Here is a 20,690-nt window from a genome sequence, read left to right on the forward strand (position 1 = left end):
TAGATGACAAGTCTTTAAAAAAAGACTCACCCAATATTATCATCACTCTTAAAAAAGTACCTCCTTAATATCAATAAATATCCAGTAATTGTTCAAATTTCCTTGGTAATCTCACTGTTAAGAATAATTGGTTTGTCTGAAAAGTCTACAGATTTGTTTGATATGTTTCTTAGGTTTCTTTTGATCTATAAATTCCCTGTCCTTTTTTTCTTATAGTTTAACATTTATTGAAGGAAATGGGTCAACTGGGCATACAAATCACTTCAGGATTATTAAAATGCAGATTGTGATTCAGGAGACCTGAGGTAGGGCCTGAGACTCTGCATTTCTATGTGCTCCCAGGTGATCCTGAGTGCTGTGTGTGATGGACCACACTTTGAGAAGTAAGGCCGTAGCTTCCCAGATTCTGGATTTTGCTGATTGTGTATCTGAGGTGTCTTTTAAACATATTCCCAGTCTATCTCCTGTATGTTCACTAAGTTGGTACTTATAGATCTAGAGGCTTGATCAGATTCAGGGTTGACATTTTAAATCAAATTTAATTAATTCATTCATTTAACTTTTAAAAATTTGAGTATAGTTGACACTTGGGTTGACTTTTTGGCAAGACTGCTTTGTCAGAGGGGGTGTAAATTTCCTAGTGCATCTCATTAGGTGGTTATAGTTTGTCTCATTTTGTTGTTGTTGTTATGTTCAGATTGGTTAGTGGGTTCCAGTGTGGTCAACTTGAATATTTCATTATAGAGCTCTTAATTAGTGGATGATGATCCTTGTCTAGACCCATTATTACAGTCCCCTAGTGGAAGGATACCCTTGAGGACATCCTAGCACCCTTTCTGTGCTTTTCTTTGGAATCTCTACAAATGTCATTTTCTCCATGAGTTCTTCCCTGTCCACTCTCCAAAAAGGATCTCTCTCTCTTCTCTGCGTCTGTGTTCTCACGGAATCAAAGTTTTAAAAGGTCATTCAGTCTAATCACTTTATTTTATAGATGAGAAAAACGGAAGTTAAATTGGAATGGTCCAATGTCACAGAGCTAATCAGAATCAGCAGGTCTGAACTTAGACTTCTGGTCATTTGGATTGGCAATCAAGAGGTCATGAGTGATTTTGTAAAGAAGGATTTTGGCAGCTGGACGAAGGCCTGAGCAGAGAATCTTAGCATGGTGAAGCCAGATGGAATATTAGATTTGGTAATCTCTAATTACCAGAATGAGAACACTGAGGCCTAGAGCTTGTAAGTGACCTTCCTAGATTACACAGCTAACTCTTGGAAAATCAAGGGCTTAACTAGAGACTGAGGGTGAATAGGGGTAGTAGTGAGGGAACAGAGTCAGAACAGCCATGTGTTTTTGGAGTACATGGGGCTGGAGAGAGAAGATGCATCTAAAGGTAATATGATTGAGGAAAAGGGTTTTCATGGATGTTTGAGGCAGAGAGGATACTCAGTGAATACATGTTGGATAAATGCACAGAGGGAGGAGGACGTTGGGAATGCCTAGGATGGAAGCAGATGGAGTGGAAGAGAAGATGCTGAAGATAGTGGTGGACATTGGTCTGGGGATGATACAGGAGTCCTTTCCTACCCTGGTGAGTGAGAAATGGGGGTGGGGTGTCCTTTGAAGAGTGAAGTAGGGAAGTACTGGGGGATGTCTAGGGAAAATAATATTTCAGTTACAGTGGGAAGAAAGAGAGAGGGCTGAGGAAGAGGTGGACAATATCCAGACACGCTTGAATAGGGGTTCTGATGGGCTGAGAGGGGGATGGACAGGAGGAGAGGGAGGCCTTGCTTGATGCCTGGGCTCTATGTCAGAGCCTCAGATATACACTCAAGGATAGAGGAATGGCTGACATAAAGACCTGACCAAGATCCCCCACTCCCCTTTTCTGAGGGAACAGGATGCGCATAGGCATTAAGAAAAGGGAAAGCATCTGTACCATCCTATACAGTCCCAGGGTCCTGTAGGGCCCAGGTGAGAATGGGGGTGGTAGGGCTCGTTTATGGTGGCCACATTTCTGCTTTGGTAGGTGGGGAGGGTGTTCTGTGAATTGGCCTGGCAGGTTGGAATGTACCTTAGACTATGGGGAAGGAAGGCTGGGCACTGGCCCAAGGTATCCTTTGATTTGGAAAGAGGAGAGTAGCTGAGAAAAAGGGTGACCTGGGTCCTGGCAAAAGGCAGTCGTAATAGCCCAAACTGGTCTGCATATAGGCCACAGAGTTGGGCCTACCTGCTTTTATTTCTGTACTCACTCCCTAAACTGCCAATTACCTCTTTTATGCCTAGTAGAATGCTACCCTTCCAGCTCAAAAGCTATCTCCTCTGTAAGACCTTTCCCAATGCTCTAGGTAGAAACCGATCTTTTCCTTCTCTGACTTTTCATTGCCTTGCTTCTCTCTCCAATATGGAATGTAGATTTTGCTATGTATTATTCACCTGTCCCCAGGACACTTTAAGCTCCCAGAGGACAGGGACCATATGTTACACAGCTCTGTGTTTTTCATGGTACCTGGCATGTCTTACCCACATCAGATGTCCAATATAACTGTTGCTTAATTGAAAGAAAGAATGTGTGGCGAAATCCCCAAATGGAAATCAAGGTATTCTAGGTGAATTTCCACAACTTCCAAGGATGAATATATTGACCAAATAAAGTGGACTGAATGTCCAGGTTGGGGAGAGATAAGGAAGGTGAATCCAAGTCTGCAAGAAGTAGTCCTCTGATTGCAGCTAAGGGAAATCTATAGCTGAACAGCTTGTAACAAGACTAGGGCACATGGGGCATGATTTATATGAGAGAGACATTAAGAGACAGAAGACAAAAGCATTTACTCATCTATCAAGAATGATGAAAACCTACTTATTCTGTGCTAGACCCTGGGGATGGAACAGAAATGGGACAGAGTCCCTGTCTTCAAGGTGCTCACAGCAGGTCAGTGCTGGATCAATGGTGTGCTAAAAGCTTAACAGCAGGATCTCCGGGAGGGGAGAAAAAAAACCCAGCAGCAGCAGCTCTGATTGTGGTGTTCCATGGTATAAATACTCCCACTATGGCCAATTTCAAGCTACCAATGTGACATCACTGAAAATGCGGCTAGAGCTGATGTGCCAGCAAGCGAGCTGGTTCTAGCACATCACTGAGGAGGAAGGAGCTATCTGCGTATCTGCATGGCCTATGGCCAGAAGAGAGACATTTATTGGGAGTGAAAGAAAAGCAGCCAGGGCAAACAATGATGTCTGTTTTCCCTAGAGAAGAACGAAAGAGAATGGTTTCGGTGTCAATAATCTGATGTTTATCCTGAGGGAAGAAAAGGTGATAAATTGAGTGGTGTTGATGAGTGGTGATAGCATTATTAGAAAGATAGTCCAGTGCTATCTACACTAAAAAAAAAAAAAAAGTAGCCCCTGGCATGTAGGTAAATCTTAGGACATGGCTTTCCCTGCAGCCAGAGGGGCAGTTTTAGGTCATTCTAGGAGCCGATGTCTGTCACGGGTAGTTAGATACTAATACATACGAATATTATATGATGATATTAACATAGATCATTTATTGAGTAACTATTATGAACCAGGCCCACTTCATATATTTTATGTTTAATCCTTACCACCCTGCGCTGTTGGTATTTGTATCCTCATTTTTACAGGTGAGGAAACATCGCCTCAGTGAAATGAAGGAAGGTCCTTCTTTTCCTAATTTATGCAGGTTCGTGGTAGGCTTCATGAACCTGAAGGTTTCCTGCATGAGATGCAAACAGTGAGCTCAGGAAGACAGTCTAACTTACACAGCATGTACCGGACGCCTGATCATCTTGTGCTTTGTTACCTAAGAGACCACTTCTTGAGTATTCTAGACACAAGGGATTTGAGTCTTCATTTAAGGAGGATGCTGGAAAAAATGGAGTCTATCGAGAGAAGAGTTGTCAGGATAGTCATGGGTCTGTACATCGAGTCACATGAGGAACTGGGGATGGTTAGCTCAGTGAAGATAATAGGAGATGCTGTGGAATCAGATCTTCAGCCCTGTGAAGGGCAGTCACATGAGGAGCAAGAAGGCATGTTCTATGGGCCTCAGAGAGTGGAAACAGGCCCACTGGATGGAGACAGATGGGGAACTCAGTCATGCATCCCACAAACACAGACTGGGCAACTATTTTGTTCCAAGCATTGTGCTATGTGCTGACAGGGGAAGGACATGGCGATGAACAGGACACATCCTTGTTCAACATCGGGAAGAACTTTCAGAAAGAGCGGTCCAGCAATATGGAACTGGGAAAATAATGAACTTCCTATCCGTGGAGTATCCAGGAGGAGGCTGGATGTGCACTTATCAGAATGTACCAGAATGAATCTTTTTTTTGAGTGGCAAATGGGACTAAATCCCCTTCCAGTTCAGAGATTCAGAGTCTACGTTCAGCCTTGCTTTGGCAGGCTGGAGTGCTGTACTGAAAACATGTCATCATGACCCCCTCCCACCAGCTTTGCCCACCCAGCTGCGTGCTCTGCGTTCTCTGACAGGGAGTTGTGGTAGGCCAGACAGACTGGAAAGTGGCTGCCATCTGTGACAGGGATGATGGAGTTTTGGCGGGTTTGTGTGGGCTCAAGGAATGCAGCATGAAGCCATGTACACAAACCTGTTTAAGAACATCCCATGGGCAGAAAATGTTTTCTTCCTCTTCAGCCCTCCTCTGTTGCTGTGCCAGGCAGGCACAATGGTGCCTTTGAGAGGGGCAGCTGGAAGGGGGTGTTGGCAGGGAGGCTGGAAGTAGAACACTGCAGCTGGGGGGGGGGCAAATTCATTTCCAGGAGCAAGCCTGCTCTGGGTGCCAGTTTCCAAAACAAAACTGCTGTTTCTCAGAGCTCATGGTGGTGGGTTGCCTCAGAGTTGGACAGAAGGCAAAGCCATTTCCTATACACTGCTCCACCCTCCCCAAGTTCAAAAAAGAAACCCCAAAAACAAAACTGGTGTATTGAGATATTCTTGCTCTGGATGCAGATTAACAGGTTTTGCTGTCTGTCTGGGTCTCTCGGGGCAACGTGGGGTGGATAGGGCTTTCTGAAAGGTCCAGCTTTTTGGCAGACAGAGCAGAGCTGATTGCCATGGGGACTGGCAGGGCCCAGGGGGGCAGGTAGGCTTCTGGGCCCTAAGAGAGAGCTGAGAATGGAGACCCCTTCTTCTGGCTTTCAGGGTCACTTCCTCTGACCCCACAGCCACCCGGCACCGTTGCTGCCACATGGGCTCTGCCCACTTACTGTCTTAACTCTCTCTGGTGGGAAAGAAGTGGGAGAACTCTGGCATTTCCTGCCCTGGGTTGACAGTTGTCCCAGACCCTCTGCTACTTTCAGAGGTCCTAGCAACAGCTCAGGGATGGACGTGGGAGGACTTCCCACTCAAGGCACTTAGAAGGCACAGTGCCAGGCTGCAAGCTCAGCTACCTCCCCCTTTGTGTTTTAAATGGAGCAAGGTGGGTCCTTTTTATTTTGATGGCTTCCAACAAAAAGGTCTCTTTTGAGGCTGGTCAAGTGGTAATTTCTATTAGTGCTTACACTAATTATGGGATTTTTCACACTTTGGTTCAATTTTATAATGAATAACTATAGAGCAATTACTTCATTTCAGGCACTGTGCTAGGACCGGGGATCCAGAATGAATAAGATAGAGACCTTGCTTCAGACAGCTGACTGCCTAACGGTTATGCCAAATCCTACATGGGAGCCCAACTATCGACTGGGGGACACGTGCCTTAGGTGGAAAGCAGAGTGTAATGCCCCAGAGGTCATCTCTTCCAGGGAGAGGAGGAACTGTGGGGCACATGGGCCAGAAACCCATCTGATCTTAGAGTTCTTATTTTTAGGAGACTCAGTTTCCTTGTATCAGTAATGGGAATAATATACACCATACAGAGTTGTTATAGGGATTAAATAAGACATGAATGAAGATGCCTGGACAGAGCTTGTCTCAAGGTAAATGACTGTGCTATTATTAATCTGTTGATCCTAACGGACTTGAGATATAACATGTATGTGTGCACAGTGGTATTTATCTGATCCTTTGTTAGATGAGATACGCTTCCTGAGAGAGTCAATTCTTCTACCTTCTTAATTCCTCTCCTGTAGAAGACTAGGATCAGCAAGTTTATGACCTCATGAAGATAGATAAACAAAGGCCTATCCACTAGAGCCAACAAGTCATATCCGTATATAATATCCTCTGTCTGTTACATAACCCAGTTGTAGGAGCAGTAAAGGATTGGAATGCTTCTATTCCCTGAGGTTCTTGAATCTCTTGAGTGTGGAGATGAAGATGATGAATTCTTTTCAATATTCTAAAAAGTCTAAGAGAAATGATACATTTCCCACTGACAGAGCTCACAGTTTATCATTACTTGGACGATGCATCTCTTTGGTAGACATTGCTTAGGGAAGTTATTCTTTGACTAAGGGACCTTCAGGGCAGAAAAGTTAAACTCACCGGGGCAGAGTTTAACACTGCTAGAGTTAGCCTAGCGACCTTCCAGGAACCCGTTGTGGGGGTGCCTCCTAGCCCGGCATGCTGTCACATGACCCCAACCCGGGGTCATCTGAGACCGAGTACAGCCTCATCTAGCCTCTGTGCCGTGTATCTCCCCACTGCTTTGTGAAAATGTGCACATGAGAATTCATCCTTAAAAGTTATTCCAAAGTCCTTGGAAGACACAAAGTATATATAGCCAGGAGTCTGCAGACAAAGAAAATCAAAGCAATTCAAAAAGAACAAAGGAAATGGAAAAGAACAAGAGAGTAAGAGCATATGGATGAATGGCGGCTTGAAGTGAAATATAGGGTTCACATTTGTGGGAATAAAAAAAGAGGGATCATTTAAGAGAGGGAAAAATTTACATGGCTGAAACTGTAAGCAGACAGTGGCATTTTGTGAGGAAAAATCGACAGAAACCATTTCTTCTTATTTGGCTGAAAGATTTTAAGGATCTGTGGAGGAAACTTGTAGCCCGGACATGGCTGAAAGAGGTAGAGAGGGAGGATGGAGCTGTGTTGAAAAATGGGTAAAGATGTAAGAAATTGAAGAATCACAGAGGTCCTCCTGGAGACCTGATTTTAAAGAAACAAGGGCTAATATTCTTACGGGGTTGAAATAAGGCCTGCATTAGAACAGTGCTGACCTGACTGCTGAGATCTTGGGTTCCCTTTCCTCTCTGTCTCTCTGTAGTTTAAAGTGCTCTACCACGAATTTGGGTTACTTTTATAATCAGGAAGCGAGGGGCCTGCATAGTAGGAGGAAGCAGGAAGGAACTGAGGTGGGGACACCAGCAGCAGTAAGGACTGGGTGATGGGCAGGAAGGACCCTGAGCTGGCCAGAACTGCCTTGGGTGGCCTCAGTGTGACAATGGTGCTGGACTGATGGAGCCATTGGCCTTGACTGAGGAAGGGAATAGACCAGAAGGAGGATGTCTCTCTAAGGCCTGTTCCAGCCTCCCTTTGACTCTAGGGTTTAATGCACAATTAGGTTGCCCCCTTTTTATTTTCCAGGAACTGAAAATCCCTTTGAATGCTCTTCTCACCTCTCCCTTCCCCAGGAGCATGTTTTCATTTCATCTGCCTTGGATTTGCAGCCGGGCTGATGGGCTGAGTGTTTGGCCGGTTCCCATCTTCATTACTCCAAGCTCTGAAGGGCTCTACCTGCCCATGCTGAGAAGGTCTGGATGCCAGAAGAGGCCTGGCTCGAAGCGCTTGGAGATTTCTTCCTCGCATTTAAGAGTGTGCCCTATTGCTGGTGGAGACTGAGGCAGGATAAGAGAATGCTCCCAGTTGGAGCTTGTGGCACTTACTGGCTGGGTGAACTTGGCCAGGCTACTTAAACTGTAAAGCCCTTGATTTCTCTCTTTTGAAAAATAATGGCGCTTGATTGGATTGAAGTAGCTAAAGGTATCTGCCCAATCTTAAAATAATCTGATGCGCTTGTTATTAACTTCTTTACACGTATATGGCTTGCTCAACGTTAGTTTTAGAATTTAGGATTCTCATAGACAAGGCCCATATCATGAGGAGCATCAACTCTCCCTAGCACTGTGCCCAGCACACTCCCTTTTGTAAAAGTAAATTTCTAAAAATTGAGATGAAATCCACGTAACACAGAATTAACCATCTTAAAGTGTATAATTCAGTGGCATTTAGGACTTCCACTCACACTGTCTTTTTAAAGTGTTGGAGTAACAGTCAGTTGGGTTGGTTCCATTTTGTTGTAATAACAAAATGCTGCACTGCACCTCCATGCTTACCCTCTCGTGAGTTTGCATGCAGGAAATTCTCTAGGTCTGGGTTGCAAAGAACCTACTGGGTCATACAGTCTACAAATGCAGTTTCAGTTCCGTATATTGCCAAACCGCTCTGCAAAGTAGTCACCGCTTGCATTTCCATGGCGGCGGCTAAGCTTTCCCACTTCTGCGCATGCTCACCATCGCGGGGCAGGGGTAATGAACTAGCTCTGTCAACATCAGCACGGAGAGATCTCGAGAACATCGTGGCGAGTGAAAAAGGCAAGTTGTGGGGCACAAAAGGATTGCGGGGGAACTCAGTTCTCTCTGTAAGATTTTCTGCCTTTGATTAAAAAAATACTTGAAGGGAATAAAGCAAAATATTGACAAATATCATTTCTAAGTGAGGGGGGAATGGGACTATTTGATATATTGTCCTTGGGACTTTGTTGCATTTTAAAAAATCCTCAATTAAATGGGGGGGAGGGGAGGAAGTGATGTGCAGATTCCCAAAATATATAAGATAACAGATTTTTTTGAGCAGCTTCCAAATTTGGATTCACTTTTCCCCATGCAGAAATTCGTATTAGTAGAGCCAGCTAGCCTTCCCTTGTGAACATTGTTTTAAAGTAGATAAAATATCAAGGAATTTTGGAAGTTCTTATTTTTAGCCAGTAAAATGAAAAATTTCCACAGCATGTAAAATAAAGCGCTCTAGTCGAAGCCTGCCTGGTTGGCTCCACCTAACTATGATCACGTCTAAGAACCTTTCCAAAGCTATTCTGAGCCTGGGGTGGGGGAGGTGACTCACTGCGTCCCTCCCTCACCCCAGCCCCTATCTGTTTATTCAGGTGAAATCAGATTAAAATGAACCTTAACGGTAGCTTTGGAAGGGAAGAGAAGTCAGAGACGAAGAGATCCTGTGAGAAGCCTTAGACCAGGGATGATGAGAGTCATGGGAGTGACATGTTGGCTTCTTAATTAGCATCAACCATAATTTATGGAGCACCCATTTTCCAGAACAACACTAGCTTTCATAGGTCTTCCTCTGTGTTACTGGGAAAGAAGCATTCAGGGTGAGCATGTGCAATGTTTTTTATGCTCCCTTTTTGATAAACGTAAAAATCTCATGCCTACTTTTAATGCTATCTGAAATATTTAATACAAGCATGTGAACAAAAGGAGATCACATAGGCCCCAAACCTAGTTGAGAATCTGGGTTCTAAACTGTGTGCCAGTATCCAGGGGTATCCAGGATTTGCCTGGCCTGACCATTCGTAGGCTGTAGACTTCAGGGGAGCTCCTTACCCTCTCTCAGCTTCTATCCCCTACTCTGGGAGGGTGATTATGATACCTGACACTTGGGGCTGCTTGCGGATTCTGTGAGGCACTTAGCTCCATTGCTAGTTTTAAAACAAAACAAAACAAAAACATGAAAACTTTAATCCAGATAATAGCCTTGGAAGTAGGCTAACCCCTTTCCTCCCATTTTATAGATGAGAATACTGACACCCAGACACACTGTTCTACAAGTGACTTGACCTAACTGCAGAACAAGGTTCACCTCTTGGTCATGTGTGTCTGGGCCAGGCGCCTTTCACGGTGCCCGCCCTGACCATGTCTCTGCAGGTGAGCAGGAGATCTAGAGTTATCTTCTCCCCTGCCTGAGTCTCTGAGCAGCTCAAAATAGCATCTAGAGTGATTTGGCTCACGTGGCTCCCTAGGACCCCTGGATCCAATTTCCTTAGCACTAGTTAAGTGAGGATACTATATTAACCAGCTGTTGTGTGTTCTATCAGCTGGGCTGTAAGCTTTCAGAGAAGCGACCAAGTCTCCTAGTCCTTCTCAATAAGCCACTAGCCTCAGAGAAATAGGCCGTGTTTCCCATGAGAGATTTTTAATGAAGAACTTCCCTGCATAATCTCAGGTTCGCTTTAAGTCTTACCCACCCAGATTTTGACCAGTGTGACACACACACACACACACACACACACACACACAGCAACTATATTGACTTTACTATCTGTTCCCCTCAACCCCTAACCTTTGTGCTCTTTCTCAAGTTGCTGCACCTCTTGGCCTCAGCTTCCTCACCCATAAAGTGAAGATGTGAATATTTGCCCTGGATGTTCCGAGGATCAGAATGAAATGAGATGCTGCATGGGAAAGCCTTTTGTAAACTTGAAGGCATAACTCTGACTCTCCTGTGGTCCAGCATGAACCCATTCCTTTCTTTCTTTTTAATTTTTTATTGTTATGTTAATCACCATACATTACATCATTAGTTTTTGATGTAGTGTTCCATGATTCATTGTTTGTGCGTAACACCTAGTGCTCCATGCAGAACGTGCCCTCTTTAATACCCATCACCGGGCTAACCCATCCCCCCACCCCCCTCCCCTCCAGAACCCTCAGTTTGTTTTTCAGAGTCCTTCGTCTCTCATGGTTGAACCCATTCCTTTCTAAATGGAGCCGTTTAGAACGACTGTGTCTTCTGTTCTTTTAAAGCATTTCTTAGCAGACCCACCTAGCTGCTTCGGCTGAGAGGGAACCAAATGGGCCCACATTCAACAAAGGAAGAAGAAACTGTGCATCCATGCTGAAGAATTCACGGAGTTTCTAGCACTTTCAAGGTAGATCTCTGTTTAGTGAGTTCTAAGCTAAACTCATTCCAGGAGACCTAGAATCTTCTTACTAGTTTCCAGCAATAGAATCTTGGTCAAGTTACTTAATGTATCTGAGCCTCAGTGTCTTTATTTAAAAAATGTGAAGATACTTGCCTCACTGGGTGCTTGTGTCAAATGAGGACACATAATGGTAGGCAGTCCAAGCATCTGACTTTTTCCTCTTCCCTTTGTACTTTTCTCTTCCTTCTGTTTACCCTTCTAAACTTCTGTGCCTCCGCTTGCTTTTCCATGAAATGAGGATAATAACACCTGGCCAGCGCAGCTCACCGGGCTGTCGTGTGACTATGCAATGAGCCGAGATAGGGCTTTGAAAACAGTGATGTGTAGTAGAAACCCCTGTAGGGGTTATTCTTGGGGTCACTGACCTCGAACCAAGGAGTGTGCTGGTCCTCACAGGCCTGGGCTGTTGTGTGTAGCGGCTACTTTAGCAGGTCACTTCGCCAGCTTCTGCTCATGCTCTCCCCGAGGCCCCTGGTGCTCTCACATCTACCCGTGATGCTCTGCGGCTGCCCAGCCCCTGTCGCCCACACGCCCCCCATCCCATCTGCCTCTCTGTCCTCCTCTGGATCACAGGGCACGGGACCGTCCACCCACCACTGTCTGATGCAATAACGGTGCCTGCCCCAATCCTGCAGGCTGTTGGAAACGGCCTGCATGTGACCCCCTCCCTGCATGAATAAATACTAAAAAGACTCATTATGGGTAGATAAGGAACACAGGAAATGCTCCCCCCGCAAGCCCCCAACAACCCTTAGATGGAACAACCCCACCCCCTCCAGAGGTCCCCCGCGTCTTTTGCAACGAGCCCACTAGCCCTCTCTGTGGTTGAGGAAGAGCCCTTGTGTCTTGGACCCAAAGGGAACCATGGGCAGGGCGAGCTGCAGAGGCAGGGGAGCTGAGCTGCTCTGTCCTGGGCACAGTTTCAAGGCCAGCTGCAGGGAGAACAAGCAGGCGCTGTGCGTCTGTAGCTGGCAGTGCTGAGGCCAGGGCTGTCCCTCACTTGGGGTAGATTTAAAGAGACCCCACCAGACGATCACGCCAACAGGAAAAATGCACGTGCGTCTCTGTTGGCCTGGCTCCATCTCCAAGCCCGGCCCCCCTCCTCCTCCACTGCAGCTCCCAGACAGTGAGTTAGAGACCGTGGGCTAGCTCCTCGGCCTCTCCCAGGGGTAGCTGGTCCCACCTGGGAACACACGGCCCTGGCTCCCGGGCCTTTCTGTCCTCCACAGACTGAGCTGGGCCCAGGTTGCAGGGATTAGCCCCCTGGGGGTGGTAACCCGGCACCCGAAGGGGAGGGGCAGGCAGATGAGTCAAATGGAAGCAGAGACTCTCTGGCTTTGTGTTTTTGTGAAAACTCCCTGTGAGCACAGGCTGCCTTCCACAGGGAATAGAGGGCTTTCCCACACTGCTTTAGGCCAAATGCTCCTCCTCCAAGGGGTGCCCAGGCCCCACTTGACTGCTAATGCAGGCTGAGGGACAACGCTGGTGGGCCAGGGGGAGCCCAACCCGGCTGAACACGTTGGTAGCTGAGAGCTAAGGGCCAGGGAACCTGCGGCCTGAGGCCCCGCAGAGCAGACAGGTTGGTGTGCACAGACGTCTGGGCTCTCCGGTGGCCAGAGACCAAGGAGGCCTTCTCCTAGCGGTGAAGAGACTTCTGAGGGGAGCCCAGCAGGGGTGGGCTGAGCGGGAGGGAAGCCTCAGGCAAGTCCGTGTGAGGCAGGCTGCTGCAAGTGCCGGCAGAGGTAGGAAAACACGAGAGTGCCAATAGGGGCAGCTACGGAATTTGAGGGGCCCAGTTCACGATGGAAAGGCAGGGCCCTCTGTTAAAAAGTTATCAAGAATTTCAGGACAGTGACACGAAGAACATTAACCGGAGGCCCGTCTGAGCAACTGCACACCCACAAAGCCGACCCTGGGTACCACTGAGTCGGCTCCTTGAAGCAGCTGTGACAGCAGAGGCCGAGTGAGTTGGGAGATATCTGCCCTGCGGCTGCTGGCTCCCACACCTATACTGGCCTTGGGATATTTTCGGCCCCCCTCTCCCCCCACAAGCAGCCTGTCTCCCTGTGCTGGCCGCAAATACGTCTGGGCCTCTCTGAAAAGGGGGAACTGCAAGGCCACGGTGGGGACAGGGCTGAGGACAGGAATGGACCTCTAGGCCCCAGAGCCCCAAGGCCTCCCTGGACAGGCCAAGGAAGGCAGGTCAGAGAGAGGTTGCAGAGGTCTCTGGGAACAGGATGGAAACAGATCAAATGGACTCTACTCTGGATCACTTCTTAAGGACCCCAGGGACATGTCCTGAGGGTATGTGTGAGAGATAGTCCAGGACCAGAACCAAGGCCTGGGAAGCCTTACCTCCAACTCTATGTGGTCGTGGAGCTTCTTGCAGGTGGCTGCGAAGGTCTCTGAGGTGCCAAATTCAAAGTACCACAGCTTGTTCTTCATCCTGCCCCGTGAAGCAGAAAGCTGGCTCAATATTCTGTCTTTGAAACGGTCGTGTCAAATAGCTATGCTGTTGGGGCTGGGAGGCCCAAGCCCTCAGCATTCCCCACTCCTATGTTTTCAGCGCTTGTTAATCAGACGATCGGGGGTAGACATTTTTCACTGACTGTTCCGGCTACGACCTTAGAGAAAAACTCTTTCATTTCTTAGACATCATGGCTACTCGGCTGAACCGCCAATGGCTATGAACTTCCTGGTCAGAGCAGGAGAAAGGTGTGCTTGCCTCCTTACCTGGACCAAGGGAAGAGTTCTCTGAAATTCAGCCAGAGGTGGCAAGTGACATCATGCTCGGATCGTGGTCCTTTCTACTGCTAATGCAGAGGGACTACTGGTAGAGCCCTCTCTTGGGTATCGTTGGGGCACAAAGGGAAGATCAGACAGACTTTGGAGACTTGAGGTATATACAGTCTTGGGCCAGAGAAGATAGAGTCCCACACAAAACCAGGCAAAACATGTGCTGCTCTGTCTATGCTCTGCCTGACGGAAGCAGAGTGGAGAGAATTAGACACAGATTTGCAGACAAGGTGGAAAGAGAAGGAAAAAAGTGAGTTGTTTGGTAGCAAGAGCTCTCCCCGCCCACCTCTTCCTCAATTGCATTTGCTTAGGTCACAGAAATACTTCATTTAGGGGAAGACCTTGTCATTTGCTTCAAAGTAAGAGCTCACCATTTTGAGTTTTAAAAATTTTCAACATTTTCTTTAGTGGGGGGAAAAGAAAGGGATTCCCATGTAGCTGGCGGCTCGGCAAAGTCAGATGGTGTGCCCTGACACTTGGTCATTTATATCAGATGGTCTCACCAAGAAGTGTGTCTGCTGGTCTTCCATTCCTTCCATCCTACCTGTCATCCCAGTATTGAGGGGCTGGCTAAGAGAAGGGACACCTGTCCAGTTGATAAGCTGGCAGATTTTGCTAAGGAAGGAGTAAACAAAATCACATTTTTCTTGGCACGTTCTTCAGGACAGGAAGCCACCTTGTGCACTGCTGATCCTCCATCCTCAGATTTGTGGCCTAAGAGGAATGGAGCATTCTTTGGAGGGAAGAAGGCTCTTATTTCTCCCTAGTATTCCTTGGGCCATAGTAGATGCGTCTTCAGAATAAAAGACAACTTTTATCTCTGCATTTCTCAAAGAGAACATAAAGATGATGAGACTGTGTTCTTCCATTGCATGACGATTTCTAAGACCCAGGTGACTGGGAAGTAGCCTTTCTGACGCTATGTATGTATGAAAAGAAAGAATAAGTAACGAGGGAAATAAGAATAGGCAAGATTTAGGGAGTTCGGCCTAATGAAGAAAGTTAGCAGAACCGGGTATACTTTTAAGTAGCCTGGTACTTCTCAACTAGTGTGCTGCAATCAGGCACGCCTGGACTGTCAATCCCCTCGGTCTTCGGTGCGGCCAGGCTGGGGTCTAGGGCCAGCTGAGTCCCACTGTCACAGTGGGCATTCTTATCTGTATGCCAAACAAGTGTTTTTGTTTTCTATGCCTGCCATGAAGTGAAAAATAATACGGAACACTGTTCTAGATCACTGGTTCTCTGTAGGCACAGTAATGTGAATACAGATCACCTGGGGACTTCATTAAGATGCGGGTTCTGATTCAGGCGTTCAGGACTGGGGCCTGAGAATTCTGTGTTTTCTAGCCAGCTGCTGATGCTGGTCCAGGGATCACACCTGGTGCTGTGAGGATGCGGAGACAGATGTGTGGTTCTGAAACATTAGTATTCATAAGAATTGCCTGGAGAATGTGATTAACATACTGCTTCCTGGGCTGCGATCTGTAGAGAGTCCCTGCGATAATTATGGGATGGGGCCCAGGAAGAGGCATGAGTGCCCCGGGGATCATTATGTAGGTGGTCAGTTGTCATGACTTTAAGAAGCATTCCTCTAGCTACCAATGAAGTGACGACCAAGGACCAGAACGGACTGATTAAATCTGACAGAGAGGATTCCTCAGGAAGGATAAAATGAGGGTCAACGCCTCTCCATAGACCATGATGGCAAAAGACCCAGGGACAGGAAAAACACAGACTGTCATAAATGTCAAGGTTGAGCATTCCTCTCCGGCAGCAAAAGCATCTCTGTAGCCAAGAGACCTGTGCTGTGATTCCATTTTCAAATATCACTTCTGGTCTGAATCATGACTTTTGAAAGTTACTGCCAGGAGATTTAGAGTTTTAATAAAAATTTCCAGAAGCCACCAGCTATTTTTGCCCAGAAGTGGCTCTTCTGATGATTTAATAAGGTTAAGAGGTCATGGTCAGGTCAGTGTAGCAGAATGACTGAGAGGATCAAACAGACTCCTCGTCCATGGCTGGTAAGAGGTCTGTTGCTGCCTGTGTAATCTCTGGCAAGCATTAAGCCTTAGTTTCCTCATCTATAAAATGGAGTTGATAAAAAGATCTGCTTCAAAGCGTAAGTGAGAAGATAAAATGAGGCAACTGCAAAGCACTTCACATAATGCTGGCTGCACAGCAAGCTCACCAAGAATGTTAGCTACTTACATATTGGCTATTATTTCAATGTCTTGAGTTGACATATTTGGATAACACAGTAGGGCAAAAATGACAGATCAATTTGGGTGGCTATAGACATTATACGTGCACATTTTTCTAGGACAGGAAAAGATGTGATCCTATTTGTTGGATCATGTGTCTTGACTCGTGGTTAGAAACATATGTTCTCCACATGTTTATTCTAATAGGTTTTTCCAGATCACAGACCACACCCTAAACCTTGGTTAATTATCTTGACTGGTCACACGATTGTCCAAAGACATGATGTTGATTAGGAATATGCTTCTGAGAAAGTGCACGTCTGGTGTGAGACAAAGCATTTATCAGAGTCCAAGAAACTCACTGTGCCGGAACTGAATGGGGGTCTAGATGGGGGTCTGCTAGGTATACTGAAGAACAAAACACAGCGCTACATGAGCCAGGCACCTAGGAAGGACAGACAAGGAAAAAGATCATGGAGTTGTGAGCTAAGCTTTAAGCACTGGGGTTACCTAGGAGAAGGGCACATCCAATTCTTAGTGAGGCCAGGGGCAATCGGAGAAAGCAACCTAGGGAGGCAATGCCAAGGTTGAGTTCCAAAGAATGTGGAAGGGAACAGAGAAAGTGGAACATTCCAGGCAGAGGAAGAAGCCTAGGCAATGGCGCAGGGCAAGAGAGAGCATAAACTTGCTGCAGGTGACCTGACCTAAGGTGAGTGGGCTGCTGACTGGCCAGGTAAGGCTGGAGAGGCAGGTAGGTGCAGGTTTGTAAAGGCTGGGGATGTTACGCTTAGGTGTCTGGGCTTTATTTTTAAGTCTATAGTGTGTCATGGACCATCCTTACATGACGCTGCTAGCGCGGAGTGGGGGGGTAGGGGGGGCAGTAATGATCTGATCAAATCTGTGCTTTTTAAAAATCACTCTGTCCTAAGTGTGGAGAGTGGCTTGGAAGGGGTGGGTACAGACTGGAGGCCTAGAGAGTGGTTTGGAGGTGGTGTAGAAATCCAGAACAAACTGGGAAGGGCCTGAACGAAGGTAGTGACAGTGGAGTTATGGAGAAGAGAATGCACTCACAAGCAAAAATTTAGGAGGTGGAGTTGACAAAGCTCATTGGTCATGAGGAGGGAATGAGAAAGAGTCGTCGCAGTAACACCCAAGTTTTTGTCTTAGCATGGGAAATGGCAGATGCTAGCCACTGAGAGAGGGACACAGGAAATCAATGCTCCAGTGGTGGTCCTCTTTACAACTGAAGGGCAGCACTTTGGTGTTCTGGCCTCTCTGTCCATGCATCCACTCATAGAACATCTATTGAGCCGTCCTGTGGGCCAGGCACTGTGTAAGGCTTGGAGATAGTGACGAATAAGAGTCTCTGGCCTGGGCGCCTGGGTGGCTCAGTTGGTTAAGCGACTGCCTTCGGCTCAGGTCATGATCCTGGAGTCCCGGGATGGAGTCCCGCATCGGGCTCCCTGCTCGGCGGGGAGTCTGCTTCTCCCTCTCCTGTTCCCCTCTCTTGTGCTCCCTCTCTCTCTCATTCTCTCTCTCAAATAAATAAATAAAATCTTTAAAAAAAAAAAAAAAAAAGAGTCTCTGGCCTCACAGAGCTTACATACTTTTAATAGCTTCACCCAGACACTAACATTCGACCTTTGACCCACAGGACACTATGTGTCCAAAATTTAAGAGCTTTTACTTCTTTTTCTAACTCAGGCACGTTCTAGCTAGAAGTGAATACATTCTATTTCCGTGGCCTATAGCCCATGGCTGCTGAACACTTTACATATGCTGTCTCTTTCAAGTCTCAGAAGAACCCTATGAGTTGCTACGTGTAAGGGAACTAAGACTTGGGGAGGATAAGTAAGTTGTCTAAGGTTGCAAGGCGAATTAGTGCAGAGTGGCGCTCAACCCTGGCCGTGCTTTGCTGCCCGGCCACTGACTTTAGCGGGCTTTTGTGGTGTGGTGCTGTGTGTTCCTATTGTGCTTCCTAGACTGCTGTGGTTCTCCTTCCCCAGGTTGTTAAACAGATGCACTTGGGGACCTGGGGTGTCAGTGGTTACATTACATCCTAGGAGCTGCTGTCTGATGCAGAGTGTCAGGGCCCTCCCAGGGGCCAGGGGAGTTCCAGAGGAGTTGGGATTGGGTTTTCCACAGGAACCTCCTGATTTTGAACCTGTACAGTCTCAGAGAGTCAGGGAGACCAGAACGACCCTGGTAAAGATGCTCCAAGACACCCTACACTTTGCCTTCTCTCAGCTCACCCAGAAATTGGGTAGGGGCAGGGCCCTGGGGCTATCCCCAACACAGAGTGCAACAGGGAAAGCTGGAAGGCAAACCAGTTTAAGAGACATGTGAAATCATCTACAACAGGTCCCGACCTCCAGAAGGCCCTCATCCCCTCTACGTATGGTTTGTTGATTGAATGTTGCTGATGCCCTGCCAGTAATCAAAGTACTCTCCTCATAATGAAGAAGGTCACTTATGTGTTTAATCAGAAAAATAGCCACTGGCCTTTATTTGAGATAATATAAAGGGGGATTATTTTGGTTGTCTCTGTCCCAGCCACCAAAATGGATGCAAGTACGAAGGCTGGGGCCATGGGGGTCGAGCTAGAGAAAGGAAGGGACCCCTACTGGGATAAAGGTTGATCAGGTTAAGATGGCTCCCAGCACCCTGCCTGACTGAGGTCGGCCATTATTGGTGGGCCCTGAGGTGGAGGCTGGCTTCAAGCCATGTGAGGTAAGAGAAGAGAAGACAGAACCTTTCTTTATACATGTTGTGGTGTTGTTGCCGAGGATTTCACTGGTAGGCGTATCTGAGGCAGGGCTCCCTGCAGGTTCCTGGTTGCCCCCTTTCTCAGCCTCTGTAAGCTCAGGAGGGAAACCAAACGCCCATCACTGCACACCAAGACACCAGGGGAGCAGCAACTGGGATTCTTAGGGTCTGTCTACACTGTCAGAGCAGATCTGTATAGCATGGAGTGCTACGGGTTTTTTTTGTTGATCTGGAACTAGGCTCTGGCCTCTTGATTTTGTACTCTGCTAAACATTGTACATATATTCTCTCTTTCCAGTCTCAGAAGAAGTCTATGAAGAGGTCCTGTTGCTACCAATAAAAAATTCACGGATTGACGTGCGTTCTCCCCTGCCTCACCTTCCCTTTTTACCCATTCCTCGACCAGCACCAGCACCTTTCCAAAGCCTTTGGTAAAAGCCTATAGGCCTGTGATACTCTACGACTGGCAGTGGGAGATGCAGCCCCTACCCCACCCTGCCAACCAGAGCCTGAATGCCAGTGTTCCTTCGTCTCTTTTGAAGATGGCTCCCTCCCCAGACGCTTGACGGTTAGCCCTTGCTAGACAGTTACTGCTGCTGCCCATGGCGCTGGTTTTTGTGTTTCACCTGCATTTGGGATCCGAGAGGCTAGTGTTCTGCCACTTGCCACCTAGGTGAGTGATAGGAGTTCTTCAAAGCTTCATTTCTTCTACAAAATGGGAATATTATTTTCTTCTTTACAAAGATTTTATTTATTTTATTTAGGGGGGGCAGGGGGACAAGCAGACTCTGTGCTAAGTGCAGAGCACTACAACGCTGAGATCATGATCTGAGCTGAAATCAAGGGTCAGACATTCAAGCCACTGAGCCACCCAGGTGCCCGGGAATATTGTTTTCTATCCAACAAAATTGTGAAGGTCCTGTGGCAAATACAGAGCACCAAGCAGTGTTTAATGCATGGGAAGTACTCGCTAACTGTTCTTTCTAGTTACTAGGAGATGCAATCACTGAGAGACTCATTCCCCTACGGCTGCAGGCGGAGGGGCAGAATAGGGTGGGGGGGTTTATCTTAGACAGCCAATGTATTTGAAGAAAATAAAGCTAACAATGTTTTAGTGACTTCTGGAATGCTTTTTCCGCATCTCTCTTCCTGAGTTTTTTTTGGCTCACCAGATCTTTCCTTCTCATAATCACCTTTTAGCTGGAGATGATTAATCCTTAACCAGTTGTCCTGGGGCAGGTTTCCATGTCCACACAACTCCCAGGTGCACTGTCAGCCTCGAAACTACTATCCAGGTGAGCCCATCCTTGAGGCCGAAGGCCCTCGTTGGGGCTCCTCACGGGACTTTTAGTCACATGGAGGAGAGACAATCAGCAGCAGTGATGCCGTGGGTTGACTCTATTTCTGGGTTTTCTTAATTTCCCCCGGCTTTATAAGAAAATAACATCGATTGCACACTAGTGAGTTGAATCTCTCATTTGACAGAGGAGGGCAAAATGAGACTAATTAAAAATGTTCTTTTGTATTTGTCAGCAATTTAGGGCTGGATTCAGTCATCATCCCGACAGCCTATGAAAAGCCCGTTTTCAAGGATGTCCACAAGTAAAACCAAGCTAGCTGCTGGGCATTTTTACCCACAAAGGCAATGGAGCTTCTGATGGCCCTTTTCTGATATTCTAGGAAGTTTTAAGGGCAATAGACTTTTGAAGTCATGAAAACATTTCTTTGGGCTTAGAAGGCTACAAAGAGGACACTACAGCTATTTCTAGAAATAGGAGCCCTTGAAGTGATGGTATTCCTCTTTGTGGTCTGGACTTTGATAATCAGGTTCCCTGAGTGGGTCATGACTCAGTCAGTCAGGCCTTCTTTGTCAGCCTTGTCAAGCAGATGTTCCCCACAAGATGGGGTTCTGTGTTGTGTGGAGGGGGCGGACTGAGGTGGTGGAGGGCGTGCTGGGCCAGCCGGCAGGGGATCGGCCTTGTAGGCCTAGTTC

General features: G+C 47.0%; 1 protein-coding gene across 5 annotated transcripts in view; it reads right to left on the reverse strand.

The window, feature by feature from the left end:
* Nucleotides 1–20,690, reverse strand: part of DGKG (diacylglycerol kinase gamma) — a 202,566-nt gene that overhangs the window by 55,274 nt on the left and 126,602 nt on the right. For all 5 annotated transcript variants that reach the window (XM_081831122.1, XM_081831113.1, XM_081831108.1 and 2 more), the window contains one exon: nucleotides 13,290–13,380. In XM_081831122.1, coding sequence (XP_081687248.1) covers nucleotides 13,290–13,380 — 91 coding nt within the window. The remainder of the gene's footprint in view (nucleotides 1–13,289; nucleotides 13,381–20,690) is intronic.

This window comes from Leptonychotes weddellii, chromosome 1, assembly GCF_054177405.1.
Source record: "Leptonychotes weddellii isolate Sample4059 chromosome 1, ASM5417740v2, whole genome shotgun sequence".
Taxonomy (NCBI): domain Eukaryota; kingdom Metazoa; phylum Chordata; class Mammalia; order Carnivora; family Phocidae; genus Leptonychotes; species Leptonychotes weddellii.